At 43.3% G+C, this 18,765-nt stretch overlaps 1 protein-coding gene across 1 annotated transcript; it reads left to right on the forward strand.

Annotated features, from left to right (window-relative positions):
* Positions 1-592: 592 nt before the first annotated feature.
* Positions 593-16,143, forward strand: KCNG4 (potassium voltage-gated channel modifier subfamily G member 4; the record flags this gene model as incomplete). Its single annotated transcript, XM_084269950.1, has 2 exons — positions 593-1,342; positions 15,358-16,143. 2 exons carry the CDS (start codon positions 593-595, stop codon positions 16,141-16,143), a joined length of 1,536 nt encoding a protein of 511 aa, XP_084126076.1.
* Positions 16,144-18,765: the final 2,622 nt, after the last annotated feature.

The raw sequence follows: 18,765 nt of genomic DNA on the forward strand, positions 1-18,765 counted from the left end.
AGCTAATCCTGGCAATAGCCCCGAGAGGCAGGCAAAGCCAGGCGTGCAGCGAAAGGAAGAGGAACTGCAATCTGAGCATTCCAGTTAAAGTAATTAGGAACTTTGCACCCAGCAGGTAATTGAGCACTCTAATAACTAGCGAGCTGCTCAGTTGAGTTAGCCTGTATTTAGGGGTTCACAGAAATAAGAAAGCAAAGGGGTGACCAGCAGGGGAAATACAGCTATCTAAGGATGACCGAGATCTGCTTGGAGAAGAGACTGATCTGTTCCCAGTTGGATCTGCGGGCGCCCGAGCCGTCGCGATAATCATGAATGAGGCTTCAGCTCTCCTCCGTGCCTCTGTGTTGCCAGACAACCAATGAGGCTGCAAAGCAAATCGCATTCACAGCCTGCAGATTGCAGGAGGAAGCACAGAGGTGACTTTTACTTACAAAACAGCCGCTCGTTAATTTGGGGATTTAGGAAAGTAGCCTGGAACACCTTTTCTCTTGCAATAACCTCTATTATGTTTTCTTCTCCTTCCCGTATCCTTCGGCTGACAGATACCCCTGCTCTGATGCTATTTCGGATGTCCCAGTGAGAACTCTTAGAGATGCCTATTCTCTCCGGAGGCAGTGACCAAGACTATAGTAACATTAGCTACACTTCTTGTAATTCCCTGAGCCACTTCTTTCCTGTCTCCGTTGAAACCCCTTCTGTCAAAGGGGTCCATTACCAAAGAGCCAGGAGGATTTACCATCCTGATCAAGTCTCTGCAGTTGATCTAAAAACAGAGATCATGATCAATGTTGGAGGCATCAAGTACCTGCTACCTTGGAGTACTTTAGATGAATTTCCCCTGACCAGACTGAGCAAACTTAAGTTTTGCAGCAGCTACGAAGAAATAATTCAGCTGTGTGACGATTACGACGAAGACACCCATGAGTTCTTCTTTGACAGGAACCCCAATGCTTTTGGAATGATTGTCAGCTTTCTAGCAGCGGGGAAGCTGATGCTCTTAAGAGACATGTGTGCCTTGTCTTTTCAGGAGGAGCTGAGATACTGGGGGATTGAGGAATCCAACCTGGAGAACTGCTGCTTTCGGAAACTATTTCAAAAACTTCAAGAGCTGGCTGAGGTACGCAAAGAAGAGGAGCTCAGGAGGAGCAAAGAAGCTGCGTGTGTCTTGGATGAGAAAACCAAATTTGGACAGTTTATGAACAGACTCAGAGATATGGTGGAAAATCCCCAGTCAGGACTCCCAGGCAAAGTCTTTGCTTGTCTCTCCATTCTCTTTGTGGCCACCACAGCTATAAGCCTTTGTGTCAGCACAATGCCAGACTTAAGAGCTGAAGAAGACAGGGTAAGTCAGTCCTTTTTAACTGGTATAGCTATGGAATTAGAAGAAATTTGTCTGTCTTGCTAGGCTCACATCATTAAAAAGATAAAAAAGATACAGAAAATCCACAGCAATAAGTTCCAAAGCCGCCCCTGGTAGTGAAATGGTCTGTAACAGAAAACGTGACGATGGCTAAATTACTTTTACCGGTTTCAAAGTGATATTCCACTAAGAATCATCTGAGCAAAGTATGTTAAGAATCATCAGCTAAGGTACAGGGTAGAACTCCTGGACAGAAAAGATACTGCAGCTCTCTAATACAGCATTATTTTGGTCCTTACGAACAGCTGCTAGTGTTAAGTTGTATTAACTAGTTAGTGCTGAGAATCAAAAACTCACAGTGTGGAGTTTCCTCCTCAGCATGCTGTATTCTTCAGTTGTAAGTAAACCCTTGACTGGACACATCTGCTAAAGAACTATTTTCCTGTCTACATCTTTCCTTTTAAGAATATCCAAGCATCTTCCCTTGTGATAATTAAGGCAAACCTTCGAAGAGAAAGAAATATTAATCATTTTTTCCCCCAGAATAATGTTACATTTCAATAGATGCTTGAAGGTTAAAGGATGAGAGATATGAGAACTATTCTTGCAGATACTGATCCTTAAAGCTGTGCCTCCAAAAATCATAATTCCATGCTGACAGGATTCCATATCTGCCCACAGATACAAGTACATACTGTAGGAGTAATACCAAATGCTAGCTGAACTGCTAACTGCATTTAAACCCTTTTCAAGTAAGCCATTCACAGTAATTCAGGGCAAATAAATAAAGCCTGTATCATACCCGAGGGATCTTCCCTATAACACTGCTGTGAACTTTAAAGATTTGTTGTTCTAACAGACAGAGGAAATTCACAATCCAAAGTTATTTCAGATGTAGTAATATCCAAAGTTACCAAATAACTTGGGCTGATCTCCTTAATGAATCCTGCACTTCATTTGCAAACTGCCCTTCCAAAGCGCTGAGGAAACTCAGGTCAAACAAACTCCCTGCACCAACCAGACAAAACACTCCTCAGAGTACTGTACATTGATGAATAAAGTCACCTCTACACTTACAGCACACCACAGCATGCATGATACAAATACCTGTCTGTATTTTACTGCTCGAGCAGTAATTGAAAGCACACAGTCACGGTGAAGACATGTCACAGTATTTGATGTCTCTGAATAAAACTAAGGACTGCACAGGAGGCTGAAATTCAAGATCATTCCCTGTTCCATTTAACCCCTTGAATATTGGCTTAGATTTGCATAGGAAGACTATTACCTTTCAGGAATCAGTCTGGTGCTCTCACAGCTTTTACTTTTGGCAGGAAAACCCATAACGCTGTTCCAATGCTTCTTCCACGGAAGTGCTTTAAATATAGACCATCCTTCTTACAGCTAGATGCAGAGACATCACAAACTGCTCTAGCAAGTGCTTCCTACTAACTTTGTTAATGGAAGCAGCCCGATGCATTCTACCTTATTTTCCAGTGACTGCAGAAAAGGCTTTTACAAACGCTTCCCATGCAAAAGAACAAGCACACGGTGGGTCAGAGCTCAGCTTGATGCAATATGTTGTGTGTTTTAAAAATAATTAACTGCACATTAGGAAGGGAAGCATGCTGAGGGTCAGATCTGGTAGCTGCAGTGTAGCTGCTGCTCATGGATTTCCTATAAAGCACAGATATTGCTAGAGATCTGCATACATATCACTGCTCTAAAGCCAAGAGAACTGGATTGAAACAAGCTCTAAAGTAGGAATGTTTGAAGTGAAGAGGAGAAGATAAAGGATGAACTTGAGCACATTTGTCCAAATATTTGGAAACATGAAAATTTACACTTACAGCACCAGTCCAATGCACTCTGTCACTGTGTCCCAGAAGCAAGAGCAGAGCATTCAAAGTTCTGTGACTTGAATCACTTAAAATTATGCTATAGCAAACATGAGGGAACATACAAGACAGAATACTCACACCTCAAGGAACATGACAACATGAACTACTAATAGTTTTTCCAAACCTAGGGGTGCAAAATTCCCTACATTTCTATCCCTAAATTCTTAGCCTGCAACACTTAATATTTTCTTACTGGGATCTCAAGAGTGTTGTAGTTAGAAGAGGACAAATAACTAAGAGAACTCAACTGACTAAAAACAATACTGCTCGGCAGTAGCTGAACCAGAGTTGGGCACATTGCAACTCCAGGCTGGTTTGTGACTCAGAGTCATTCCCTCGCTGACCTCTGAAGGGATTCCCAGATGGGGCGACACGTACCAGCAGCCTGGGCCAGGCAGGCCGAATCTGAAGTTTTGGCTCTTTGAGCCAAGCATTAAGATCACACAATTATCTATTGCTCAGTGCCAAAAGCCAGCCAAATTCCTTTGAGAACATTTCTCAACAACCTGTAATTCCACATATGAATTCAAAGATGCCCTGTCCTGAGGTTTATCCATTTCTGAGTTAAAGGTTGGCAAAATCTCCACATCCAAATGTGCTTACAAGCACCATGATGATCATTTCCCAATGGCCCCAACATTGGAAACTGAGTTTATCCACTCTGAAATACAAATAAAAAAGGCTTTACCTCTGCTGTACCACTCTAGGGTCCTTTTTCTCATCCTCACAGTCACCTTAAGAGAGTGAGAGCTGGATGGACTTCAGCTCAAGGAGAAGGATCAGAGTCAGGGAAAAAAAAAACCACAAAAAAGAAGAAAAAACCCCAGGAAAATTAATACAAGGTGACTTCCACTTCCCTCAGAGGCTTGGCTGATCCCAGCCTGTAGACATGTGAGATCACAGTTGCTAAACCAGGGCTGCTTAAAAGGGAGAACAGCTGCCTGGGCAGGTAGAAGAGCAAACAGGAGTCCTCTCTGTCCGAGAGAAAGTGAAAACTCCCGTCTCACAGAGAGGGATGGCAAGGAGCCAGGGCAGGAGCATCCGCATCAGGGAAGCCCAGTCGCCCTGGCAACCGGAGAGGAGGGAAGGAGCCATCTCCATGGGCAGCAGAAAAGGGAGGGGAGGGTTAGTGTAAAGGCAGCAATACAACCAGAAGTAAAATAAGGACTGAGTTGTTATTATAACTGATACCACGCACACAGCCTGGAATATGTCAAATGACATTTAGGGACCTCCTCATCAGGGATGCGAAAGAAAGCCAGAGACAAATGGGCAGACAGCTCTGTAACTATACATCACAAGAGCACCAGCTGTGAATCCCAACCCAGAGGGAACAGCCCCAGGCAGAGGCTGAAAGTTCAGGAAAAGTAAGTGTAGAGCTCTGGTGATCTCAAGTTTAAGCCTGAGCATGAAGCAGGTTTACAAAGGGATTTATTGCACGTGGTCCAAGGAAAGAGGGCTCGTTACTAACAAACCATGTTATCTGGGCATAAACCAACTGAAATGTCACATCCTCCAGAGTGATACATCCTCAGTCTTTTTAGGACCAAACTCTCTTCAGTCAGGAAGCAAATATGGTGTCACCAAAATGTGGCAATCGAGGCACAGGTGTAGGAAAGGACAGAGAAAAGGGATACTTGGAAACGAGGAATTCTGTTTATTATTGATCTGCATGGGCAGACTGAGAGCACTACAGATCTGACTCACAGACAATATACATAGCACAGAAAAGCTGAAGTGACAAAACCTACTAGTATCTCCCTCAAATGAAGGAATTGCCATCCCACTAGAGACAAGGCAAAAGTCTCCTCAAAGCCCCCCCAAGATCCCTGTCCCACCAGAGTTACGGTCAGGATCCAAGAGGTGTAATTGAAATAGTCACTGCTCAGCACATCCAGCCCACAGGAAAAAAACATCATTATACCAGAGAACTACAGAATAAAACCACCACAGGAGAGCCTGGACAGGCAGACTGCTTTGAAGCACTCTTGGGATTTTCTTTAGGAAGAGATGCTTCTTTTAATGAGTCCCTAAAATTGGCATCCTCTAGAGAAATGACTCGGCAGAAAGGATACAGCAAGGTCCTTTCTCCCAGAAGGCAAGCAAAGGTTGGGGGGAAAGAGAAGGAAAAGAAACCCCAGATGTTTCCATTCCCTGCCCTCAGCACCTGTAACAACCAAATCTTTTCTGCCAGCATCACGGCTCCCAACAAACCACATGTATGAGTGGGAGAAGGGAATGTCTATTCCCTGTTCCCCCTCCCCAGCCATCAGCAAGCTGTCACACCTTGCTTCTACTAATCTTTGTATTTGCTCTGCACTGACTTTGAGAAGCTTGCAATCACTTTATGTATTGGATCTAATCTAAGGAAACATAACCAACATACACTGCAGCCAATATTGTCTGGTCTAATGATTTTATCTTGAAACTCAGAATATTCTTCTTTTTCTTTGAAAGTTCCCATTCCTGGGGTGGTTTGATTATGGGAAAATCTAATTTCTTTTAAAAGAGGAAGTTTTTAGTCTCTGGTTGCACTAAGAATCCAGGAAACAGGAACAGAGGAAAAGAACCCAGTGTCTATTATATAGAATCATTTTTAAATAGCTATTTTATTCTACATCATTATTATTCTGGAGGCCCTGAGTTAGGTTTTTCAACATTTGATGTAGCTGATGTTGTCTCCCAGCCTATTTGGCTTGCACACTTTAGGAAACTGCCAAGGAGCACATTTTCTTTTCAAGTGGAGCAATTCTACTTTATAGGAGAAAAAAAACAATTTATTGAACTTACTGTGAAGAGAAAGAAAATCAAACAAGATATTTATTTCATTGGGGTTTTCATTGCCACGTGTTGAAATTCATGCTGACTTGTACCTTGCCAGTCCAGTATGTGAAGACACCTTGCAAGAGGTACAACTTCAGCAGTTGAGCTGTTAAATCCATTAGAAAGACATGCAAACATAAAGCTCTGACCCTGCCCATAACCTGCAGGTAACACTATTTCCAGTGCACTTATTAAAGGGAAACCTGAAGGAACTGGGAGTGACCAGAGGAGATGATAGTCCTCATGGAAAGCGTGGCTGAGAAGTGTGTGAGCTTGGCCCTGTTGCTCTCACAGCCTGCAAAGATAAAACTTCATCCAAGTGTAATTTGGCCAACTGTTGGACACAGGCACCTCTGGTAATACAACAGCCAGAGATTGACTGGTACTGCTGGCTACAAGTGACCAGAACAGAGTACCACTAACGAAGTGGGGCACTCCTCAGGGCACACCTGGGAAGCAGGGTCACTGCTTCACAGTGACTTGGTGTTTACTCCTACCTTCTAATACACACGTGGCCCCGAATTATTTGCTCTATTGCAAAGAGATTAATGAAAGAGGCTGACTTTCAGAAACACTTCCAATGCTCGTTTCAAAGTGTAGGACTGTAACGGTGTGTGTGCATGCACCTACCTATAAATACAGTGATATATGTGTATTACTTGAAATTACTTGGAACAACATAAAGCTGGATGTGCTTTGGCTTTACTGCATCTGCTAGGTACATTTTGGGGGGATCTTATCCGAATACTCACTGTGTACACTCACTCTACTAAATTATCTAGGCATCTAGTACAACTCTGATTTCTCCTAACCATTTTGATCCACAATAAAAATAGTGTAGCATTTTAAAGGAGGAAAATGTGCTTCACTGGTGCACCAAAAAACACCCAGTCTGTGAGGGGTACTCAGGAGGATCCAGTTAACTAATTTTCTTTGTGGCTTGATTTAGTTAAATTAATAACAAGGGAAGAAAAATATAAGAAATAAGCTGTGAAACAACCAAAATCAAAATAGTATATATAGTACATATATTTGTAATTTATATAGATATATTTATATATCTATATAAATTATATATAAATTATATATTTTTATATAAATTATATATTTATATATAATTATATATGTTATATATTATATATTTTTATATATAAATTATTGCTTTATGGGATCTGCCTTTTTTTGAGGTTTGCACATCCCAGAAGCTTTGACCTTGAAACAGCATCATCAATGTTCAGACTCTGATTTCAGAGTTCCACATAGCTGTTTTCTAGAACAGCTGCAAACACAATTGCACGTTCCAGCATTAAACATAATACAGACAACAGTGGTGAACTTCACATCCTCAAGCCCTGCTGCTGAAGTCAAAGAGGGGCAGCACTGAGGGGGGGGCAGATGCTGCTGAACATCTGTCCCTCAGCTTACTCTCACCACAGACAACAATTTTCAAATACAGAAAATCTGGACACTCCACTGGAGTAAGTGGGTTCTGCATGGCTTTCAAAAGGTGGCTCTGCCAGGACAAGGGCTGGTGTTCAGAAACCACAATTAGACATCATTAGTTTGCCTTATGCTCATCCAGTTTTGGCTGTAGCCCAGCAGCAGGAGGTCTCCCGGCTTTGCATGCTGTCCCACAGGGACACCCAGCTGCTCTGCGGCAGGCAGGCAGCTGTGACCCAGTGTGCCAGCACATGTGGTCCTCCCTGGGCATCCTGCTTCCTTCTCCCTTTTGCTGCTTTCTCCTTTGTAAATTAGGAAAAAAAATCCTGTTTGCTTCCCTTCACCTGACTCACCTCAAGGTGTTCAGCACAGATGATTGTTTAATTAATGCCCTCCCTGGGAAGATCATAGGATGGATTGGAAAGGACCCCAAGGATTATACAGTTCCAACCCCCCCACCACAGGCAGGGCCACCAACCTCCAGGCCTGCAGCTACACAAGCTTGCCCAGGGCCCCATCCAACCTGGCCCTGAACACCTCCAGGGACAGGGCATCCACCACTTCTCTGAGCAGCCTGTTCCAGCCCCTCACCACTCTCTCTGTAAAAAACTTCCCCCTAATATCTAACCTAAACCTTCCCTCCTTCAGCTTCACTCCATCCCTCCCCCTTGTCCTGCCATTATCTACCCTTTTAAAAAGTTGATTCCCCTCCTGTTTCTCTGCTCCCTTCAGGGACTGAGAGGCTGCAAGATGGGCATTTCCTCTGAGGGAGGCACTCTGTCTTTGGAAAAAGCTATTTGAAATTAATGCATCCTCCAAATCCATAGCAATAACACGAGTATTAAAAAAACCCCAAACAAACTGACCCAAATCTGTACAGACTTTAGAAATTCCTCTCTGAATATGATGGAAATCTTCAGTTTGCTGCTGCAGTCACATTCACAGCCTAGTGTTTTCATTCTCAGCAAATCTAATTGCTAATTTCATCACAGCATCAGGGCTACAAACTGCATAAATTGTGCTTATTCCCACGGTGTCAGCACCAGTATTTTCCCTTATAACTGATTCAACCCTGTTTGGGACCCTGCTGCACACCCTGCACTACCCAGGTGCAGTAACAAGCAGTTTCTGCCCCAAAGAACTTACAAGGCAGTGAGGAAAGAAACAGTACCAGAGCAGATGATTTGACCAGCAGCAAACCTGGAAATTGAAGGTCATCTCCTCAGCCCAGGATAAATACTTTGTCATTTTGACTGGATTGCTCTTCACAGCTACAAAATGAAGTCTCTTAAATTTCTTCCCAGAAGAAGATAACGCTGCCACAGCTTTCTCCTAACACAAACACTCCAGGGTCACTAATTGCTTCAAATCAAATTCCAATTCTTTGGGCTGACTCTCACAGTGTTTGCAGAATAAAGACCTGAGCTTACACGTGAATTGAAATATTTTATTTTAGTTATACCTCTGTCCCAGAGGAGATAATTATGTGCTGGCTACAGAGATCATCATTCCCTTCTAAGTCCTTTCTTACGTCCACATTAATGTAATCCCACTATTAGTTTAGTTTCCTCAAATGCATTAGTTGTAGGGATTGTTTTCCTAAGTCCAGGCTTCTCTCCCACAAAGAGAGCAAGGGGGAAATAGCTCTGTGATTGGAAAAGGCAGCACTCCTTTATCCAGCCCATCGTTCTGTAAAATCGGGTTACAGTCTCTCTCTCAGCAGGCTGCAAACCTTCCCTTTTTATTGCATCAGCCTGTACCCATAAATCCAGGCCCCAAAGTGATCCCTAACACAGGGTTTTCGAGTTCTCCCTTAACCATCATTTGATTCAGCGGAGCGTGGTTTAATTATTCAAATACCAGCAGCACTGCAGTGGCCGTGATTCAGCAGTACCTGCAGCACTGCAGCGGGATCCCACAGCTCCAGGTGCACAGGGAACACAGCCTGGCACCCTGCTCCCTAACTGAGCCACTGTTCCACAGCTAAAAGGGACTTCTCCTGTTCTGCATCCCTTCGTTCCCTACTGCAGGCTGAGATAGCCACCCAGGTGTTCTCTCAGATCCCTACACCGAGTCCTGCTCAGCCTCTGCTCCTGCCTAACCACTCTCCAGGCTTGTAGCCTCTCCCTGTAGACCCACCGCCTTGGATCTCTGGGCAGGCAAGAGCAAGAACTGCAGCCTGATTTTTCTCTACTACATTAGCCCATATTTTTTCCCCAGAGGGAATTGCCCAGGGAGAAGCTGCAGACCAGGGTGCTGTGCCCATGTATAACCTTGAGAAGGACAAAAGGCTGGAAACCAGCACTCTGCCCAGAAAATGTCAACCTTGGGCAGAGAGAGGAAACCCCCCCGTGAGTTTTGCTTCTAAATCCCCTACGTGGAGAGCTGAATGCTTCTTCTCTGAGCAGCCAAAGGGCCAGACTGCAAGAAGAGCAGCCTTGCTGAGATAAGCCTCTCTACTAAGTGTTGGCTAGCACAAAGCTGGCAGAAGCCGGGCTGATAGCCACAGCACAGACTGCTCCCATCTGCCGCCGCTTCAGTGGACACTGGCCTCTGCCCACAAAGCGCTGTGTGGATCAGAGAGGAGGATTTGAGCAGTAACTGGCTGTATATGAACATGCCAAATAAAATCCAGACATGCCAGGGTAAGTTTAGCAGATGGGAATTGTGACCTTCCATCAGCCACGCTGCCAGGGCACGTTTCTGGTGTGAAAGACGACGTTCCAGCAGCCTACCCTTCACCTACAGAGTGCTAAACAAGTCCAGGTCCTATGTTAAAGGAAACTCTCCTTCAGGACTCAAGAAGAGAGTCAAGCATATTGCTTTTCAAGTTCCTTCCCTGCCTTGTTTTGAGACTGTTTAGTATGGGTGACTGAACAGCAAACCAGCCTTCACTCAGACACAGTCACTGCTACATCTAGGGTGGATCTAGCTGGGAAAAGGTTTCAGATCCTTTCTGTCCATTGCTCATTTGTTTTGTGATGATGGGCCAGCTGGTTTCCATAAACACACCCTGGGAATAACAGTGTTTGTGTAGAGCAGCTCAATCAGGACTTCTTGCTGGGTTCAAGGACTTCTATCAACTCAGCTTCATAAACAGTATCACTTGCTTTTCTCATAAGCCTGCTGTACAAGCAACATATAGACATATTGCTGATGTAGATGTTGATTTCCACTCTAAAGCTTTGAAAATATTAAGCCCTGTAGGGATGACATCATTCCAAAACAACCCACATCCTCATCGAGCTGTACTTACTACCAAAGTGCTCTACAAGCATCGGTGCAGCTTTCACCATTCAACTAGGATCAGACTGACACAAGAACTATTTAAAAATTACCAATGTCATCATGCACAGTGTTAGCTGGCAAGCAAGGAAAGGAGATGATGAGAAGTGCTGCAGGTTTTCCTGCCCTACACCTCAGGCTCTACCCCACTGGTTGTGTGAAGTACCATGTTACACACCATGGAAAACATGTTCAGTTCGCTGCCAGTGACTTCCACACAAGTTCAGTCACTGACCCAAGGGCAGAAAGGTACCCAGCCTATTCCCTTCCCCATACAGCTGCAGCACTGCACTTCCAATACAATGGGAATAACAGGATTTACACCCTGCCCCTTTTCCCTCAGCTTAAGAGGCACATTGCATGCCTTCTCTCATGTTTTCAGATCAATTGCATTTCAGCCCCTTTTCTTACACTCCAGAAATTGCTTAAAAAGGACTTTTATTGTCCTTTTTTTTTTTTTGTTGCTGTTCTGAAGAATCAGCAGCAAAACTCCCTGAGTCCAAGGCCACGCTATAGAGCAGACAGGGATGCAATACCCCTTCCCAGAGAAGGGCCAGACTTTGCCAGCTGGCTGGTACACAGCCACCGCCTGGCATCAAGACTGTGCCACTGATTTCCATGGTGCTCTGCAGAGAATTAGAAAGAACAGAGCTGCTTCAGTGGGTGCTGATGAGAGGACCGGAGGTAAAACCTGAAACCCTTTCTATCAGGGTGCTAACAGGCCAGAAGACAGACTCACGTCTAAATGCTCAGACCCTTCCATCAGTCCTAAGAGGACCATGCCACAGTGTGCAACCTGTGAAACAGAAGTTAGGTTGGTGTTTCCTTCTGCCTTTTATGAAAAAACACCTTGCAACCTACTAAAGGGTAAAATCCACTGCAAAAGGTATTGGGGTAAATCTCTGGCAGTAGGAAATTACGGGGCAGATCAGGTATCGAGTCTGAGTAAGTTTTCCATAGTGTATTTTAATTATCAAGCATCTTAGGGTACAACTGAGAGAGACACAAAGTCAACACAGAGCAGATCCTGAAGGTGTAAGAAGAGTTCCTTAGTGTTCTCATCCAGTTACCTATAAATTTCTTCCTTGTCCAGAAAAAGTAACAAAGCCAGTTGCATCTGAAATACAAGGTGCAGAGACAAGATACATATTCCACAGGGGAAATTCTGATTCAGCTTCCCTGGGCATTGCTACAATCACTGATGCATGTAAAGATATTATTTTCACTAGATGAGATTTATATCTCTTGTAAGATAGGTTAGTGCAGCATAACTCTGAAATCTGATTTTGTTTATTATCCTAGATGTCATTATGCCTTAACTAATGTTTCCTGGTAAACTAAGAGGGCACTTTGCCAGGAAATTTATCTTATTCATTTTATCTTGTAAGTGGCACATCTCTCAAGTCCATTTAGCTTGAATTCACAGTCAGCGAATATATTACTCTTCTGTAAACTCACCTGTGCAAGCCAGGTCTGAGATTTAGCTGCCACACATTAATTACCCTGGCCAGACTTAGACATCCCTGAATCCCTTTGGAAAGGGCCCTGTGAGAAAGCTGCAGTGACACTTCCCAGCATCACACAATCTCTGTTAGAAACATTACATTCCAAGCACTGACCCTACATAGATCCAAGGTGCTTCAACTTCTGTAAGAAGCTCACAATAAAAAAAAAAATCTATTGAATTTTTCAATCACAAATATATATAAATTTGAGTGTATAAGCCTACAGTTCACTCACACTTCATAACCATAGTCCCTTCTGCCTAAAGGAGGAAAAGGTCTGGTGAAAGGGTGGAACAACTTCCCAGGAGGATTAAGGCAGGCAGAATTCCTCAGGATGGGAATGGGCTACCACAGCAGCTGTGACAGAGGTCTACAAACAAGCAAAGGACTGGGAATGAATCAGTGCCAATCAAACATTCCCTCCAGTGACAGAGCTCAGGGGCATCACCATAAGCTAACAGGAGCCCATTTCAAAGCAAAGAGACAGGTCCCTGTGCAACAGGCAGTGGACAAAAGAATGGCCAAACTTCATAGAAGAGTGACTCAGTCTGCTTACACAAACACCACCCTCGGTGCAGGAAGCTCTGGAGTGGAAAATAGAAGCCAACAGAGGCCCAAGGCAACTCTCCTTTCTCAGGCTGTCGGAACAGGGCACTGGGATGACTGGCCTCAGTAGTGCTGTTCTTCCATTTTATTACGAGCCTATTTCTTTCATCTCTAAAGAGAAGCTAATAGAAGTATCCTAAAACGAGCCATTTTCCTGTAACACTATCAAAACTGCAAGGCATAAGAGAACCCAGAAAATGAGCCATTGCCTTACAGAGCGGAAGGCGATAATGAAATGGAAGCACGAATTGCTTATTATCTCTGCTGGTACAGAAGTTTCAAACAGCCACTTTGCTTCTTGGAGGTGGTTTATAAATTTAAGAAATCACTCAATATTTCAGGCATCAGGCTCAGTATATATCTTTTCACATAGAAAATACTGTTTCCTTCATTGCTGAGCCGGGTACGCACGATCAATACCAGACACTCATTTTATTACATTTACATCATAGGTTGTAGAATTCCAGCTAGAGACAAGTCCCATAAATCCTGATAAATTCTTGCATTGTTCAAAAGTAAATCTGCAGGATGAATAAAGTGTAAAGAGTTAGATACTCACTCACCCTGGCTGTGTGATAATTGTTCTCCTGTCAGAGTTGAGGATAGATTGAGGACTGATTGACGCTACAGTAGCGTAAAACATCTTGGTTTTTTAAAAAAGTCCACCCAAAATATGTTTGTGTTCAGCTATGAATAAAATTTCCTGATATTCACACCACCACACAGAATTAGAAGATTGGAAGAGCTGAAGCAAACACATCTTTCTTCTTGTCTCTTCCAAAAAACCCCAAACCCAACCCAAAGCAGAGCATTCTCTGCGTAGTGACAGTGTCAGAGACTGTGGTACTGTCATGCTTTTGTTTGCTGCAGCAGAAGGGGACTGTGGGCCCAATCATATGCAGACAGTTCCAAAATGCCTTTTGCAAAGTACAGGAGAGAAAGAGAAAGCGTGTTAACAGCAGAGAACTCGCTGCCTTCTACATCCACAAGCAGGCACAAAGGAAAACTAAAATGCACAGTAACATTCCTGAAGAGTTTGATTTGAAGGATGTGCTTCTGCAAAGTTAAATACACATGTAGGAAGCTGACTTCATAAATGGCTTTCTCTAAATATATGTAACATTCCACAGGGAAGCCTGAGGTAACTGGGGATGGCAAGAAGGAAATATTAAAAAATCTCCCAACCAGTCCTTACAACACATCTTGCAATTTCACACTCAATTCAGAAGACACCCTAGATCTTAATGCTTTAAAGGTCCAGCAAGCAAAATAATTTATTTCTTGTATTTTCCAAGGAAAATACAAATTAAATTACCGTGCAGAGTCCAGAGTAATTTACAGCTCAGGAGAAGAAAACACTGCTTACAATTAAGACTTATGTTATGCAATCTCATCAAGCCAAGTCAGCAGCTCTGCAGACAGCAGCGTGCTCCAGGCACTGCCATGGCAATGACTTCTAACAGGGCTATAACCTGATCCTCTTTGAGTGACTCCAGCAGGACCAGGCCTTCCTTACCTTTTGTGATACTTACTTTAAGAAATAAGTGATAATCTTGATAGTGCAGAAAGAGGGAATATCCCCACAGGGTGCTACAGAGGTAGATTGTTCTGAGTCAAACAGGGTGAAGCACATAAGGAAGGAACACATTACTGCTTTACCTGGGGAATCTCAAACAGCCAATGATACAAACCCTGCCTGAACAAAACCAGCACTGAAGGGCAAAGCTCAAAGCTTTATTTATTTGCTTACTCAAATAAATAAAGCTCATTTACATTCAACTCTTCCCCCCCCCCCCCCCCCATGCTGGGAGATGATTCTATGATTCTTCAAGGCAAGTTTCATCTACTTTGTGCATATTTGTTTTCCTTTAGATTAAAGCATTTGCATGTACAGAAAGAAACAAGATTTATATATGACATAACCAAGCCAAGGATCTGGATAATTTAATATCTCTGAATCACTTTTAATTACACCAGACTACACAGTGTTTGTGAAAGCACCGTACACTGAACAGCACCAGGAGTTTACAGAGACATTCAAACATTAATCTTTCTTTTGAAGAGAAACTGATTTTTGTACAGGCTTATAAACCAGTCAAGTTTAAATTAATTTGTTTGAGAGCAGAAATTCAGACTTATTTGGGACTTACAGGCTGCATGCCAAGATTTTATAGAGGTGGGTTTCATTCATTTAGACTGAAAGAAGCAATGTAATAAGAAATAAGCAGGTAGATATATCTGTTGGCTCAGATATTTTGGGTGCTCATTATCATCAGAACCTCACACTGAGATGGCTGCTGCATGACTACCTGCTAAACTGGGATTTGTCCATTTCTGACACCAGGGACTCAAGCAGATACATATTGCTGCTTCTTAGTGTTGTTGGATGCTGGTTCACAGACTGTTCTTTTAATTAGTTTTCCTTGTTTTGTGTCAGGGTGAGTGTTCCCAGAAGTGCTATTACATCTTCATCATAGAGACCATCTGTGTGGCTTGGTTTTCCCTGGAGTTCTGCCTCCGATTCATTCAGGCAAGGAGCAAGTGTCAGTTCTTCAAAGGACCCCTAAACATCATTGACTTCTTGGCTATTTCACCTTACTACATTTCCCTCATCTTCTCAGAGGATGACTCAAATGAGGAGGACGACAGGCCAAGCAGCAACACTTATTTGGAGAAGGTTGGTTTGGTGCTACGGGTTTTACGTGCCTTGAGGATCTTGTACGTAATGCGCCTTGCCCGACACTCCTTGGGCTTGCAGACTTTGGGCCTCACAGTTCGGAGGTGCACACGGGAGTTTGGCCTGCTTTTACTCTTCTTGTGTGTGGCTGTCACTCTCTTTTCTCCTTTGGTCTATCTCGCTGAGAACGAATCTGGGAAGGTGCTTGAATTTACAAGCATACCGGCCTCTTACTGGTGGGCTATCATTTCAATGACCACTGTTGGGTATGGAGATATGGTACCACGAAGCGTCCCAGGCCAGATGGTGGCTCTGAGCAGCATCCTCAGTGGCATTCTCATCATGTCTTTCCCTGCAACATCAATATTCCACACTTTCTCCCACTCCTACTCAGAGTTGAGAAAGGAACACGAACGGTTGCAGTCTCGGCTAAACAGAGTGAAAAATGCCAACCAGTCTGGTGAAAGCGACACCTTCAACGAGACAGACAGCTTGATCCTGGAGGATCAAGCATCACCAATCAAATACATTTACACAGGGAACTAAGCCTGGTTGCAAAACGTTCCCAAGAACAGGAATAGAAACACACACACATGTACGTTAACATAATACACAAAGCAAAGCAACAACGTAGGGTATGACGCAATTTTTCTCTGCCAGCACAGCTATAACAAGCAGTCCAGCCAATGCAGCCAGCTCCAGCACATCATTATGGAGCTGGAGGTTTTGAGAATGTCAAAAGTCAGAGTTTATTCGATAATAAATATTCTTCTCTATGACTAATAAGAATAACCTTTGTCTCTGCCAGTCATGTATCTTGCTGAATACCTAATACTGAACGAGTAACAAACAAACCAGCTTCTGTTGGCACAAATACACTTGTTATTCTATTTGCCTTTGATTTTCCAGTGTTCTTGCAATTAACATCTTGAGCCAAGCTTTAGAACAGACTCTTTCAGGGCTATGCACCAGTGTTGTCTATACAATGCTCATCCAGCAGGCATACAGAAGAAGCCTCAATACAATGCTGAATTCTGCATCTAAAGCCACTAGTAAGCTTAAAATAAAAGCACTGTATGTGAAAGCTTTCAGAGTCTGCCTGTAGCCAGATGATCAATCTATAAATAACAAATTGCACTGCTATTGTATAATACACAGTGTTTGCAAGAGGATTTGCTTGAAACGCAGTTGCAGTCTGCAAACTGTAAACATTTCATACTAGACAACAAAAGTTTCCAAACTCTTTTTCATATTCTTATTTAAAATAATAATGAGGAATAAAAAAAAAGCCCACAAGCTTATTGACCATACTACAAGGAGTCGGTGTTATCTTTTTTACTGAATGGTGATGGCTTCTCTGGAAGAAAAATAGAAAATAGAGTTATTGAAAGAGATGACAGCTCAGGAGTATCCAAACTTATAAATAGTAAGGAATGAGGTGAATGATTGCCAGAGAGGCAGTGGGAGTCACTTCCCAGTGCAAAGGGAGTGTGTACTCTCCCTTTGGGACACCCAGTTACAGCCTGAAGAAAGCAACAGAATTACACAGAAGTCAACAAGGCGACTTCATAGCAGAGTCCAGACGATCTTCCACAACCTGACCGCTAGTGCAAGCGGATGCAAAGCCACAAAGGCCGTCTCCACACAGCCACCTCTGTGTTTAGGGCCTATGTCAGCTCAGGATGCAGTTGTAGACAGTCCTGTTGATACCTGCAGAACTTTGACATGCTTAGTGTTGGGCGTGTATTTAGGTACTGAGACAATTCACAGCCTAAATTATATTTTAATCAGATTTGCAGCTTTCAGTATTCCATTTTTTAAATCCCCATGACCTTGTGATGGAGCAAAGTGCCCATTTGGCTCCATTCTTCAGCCCTGCAGCCCAGGGGCACTTCCAGGTGCTGCAACATGTCTCCTGTGAGGACACACAGAGTCACTTGCAGAGCTATGTAACTTCATGTGGGCATTCAGAAGTCTTGGTCTTCAGATACCATCCTCACTGCACTGTATAGCTGAACTACAGAGAAGCACATTTGTTGGCACAGTTGGGATCACACAACTCAAATTCATCTCCTGGATTTATCTTGCTATTGACCCTATGATTTAAAGCAGAGAAACTGCCGGGTTATGGATGGGCTGTTCCAACACAGTTGGAACAAGTCAACATTAGATGACAGGCATTTGTATTTGTCACAAAAGGTGGGATTTCTGTGGCTCATGCATGGGTCCATCTCATTTTTAATTTTTATATTTTGCAATTGGCACTTATTTTTTGCCAGCAATTCTCCACAATAAGGCTGCTTAGATGGCAAACCAGACAAAATCCAACTGCAGTCTGGACCCAGACTTCTCCAGGGTCCTACGCATGGTGATGCCACCTGCATTTACCTGCAAAGAGTCTGTATTTTTTTACAGAGTCTGTATTTCTCTTAACAGCTACTTGAGTTTGTTAGGAGAAACAAGGCACGCTGCCACACTACCCAGCACAGCCCACTTTGGCCCTGCTGGAGCAGGGGGCAGAAGACAGACAGAGCTTGCTCCCTTCTAGGTCATATATCCTGATGCAGAATTGCCACCACTTTAAAAAGACATTCTCCCCACTGACACACTCTTTGGAAATAAAAACAATCAGGTGGTGCAACTGACTTGCTTTTTCTAATTAACAGCTTTCTTGATAGTTCAGTAGTTAGTTCAACATTGTCCCACAGAAAGTTAGCCCAACTCTATTGCTCTAAATGCATGGAGAGAAGGAAAAATATTACAGCTTTACTGCCCAAGTACTTCTAACAGCTTAATGTCCAACAGGTTCTGTGATGTAGGTGGGGCTGTGGGCATAACACGCATCCCAACACACAACAATCCAAACCTTGACTCAGCCAAGCACTGCAGCTTGCATTAGCTCTTCCAAAACACAATCTAAGAATGTGCTGAAACATGGAGACAAAACAAACAAACAAACAATCACCACCATCTAACAGTGACTAATTGCTTGTACTTCCAGCAGAATCAGGACCACAACATATATATCTGTTTCTACCTTCATCTCTTCCTGTAACAGGGTCTGAGCTGTGCCAGCTTTCACATAAGATGTCCTTCGTGATTCACTCTATTACTAGGGAGGGGGAAAATATGTTGAGAGGAACATTTAGTTCCTGTGTAACAAATTCA

The sequence above is a fragment of the Gallinula chloropus genome (genome assembly GCF_964237585.1).
Source record: "Gallinula chloropus genome assembly, chromosome: 13".
In the NCBI taxonomy this organism is placed as follows: Eukaryota; Metazoa; Chordata; class Aves; order Gruiformes; family Rallidae; genus Gallinula; species Gallinula chloropus.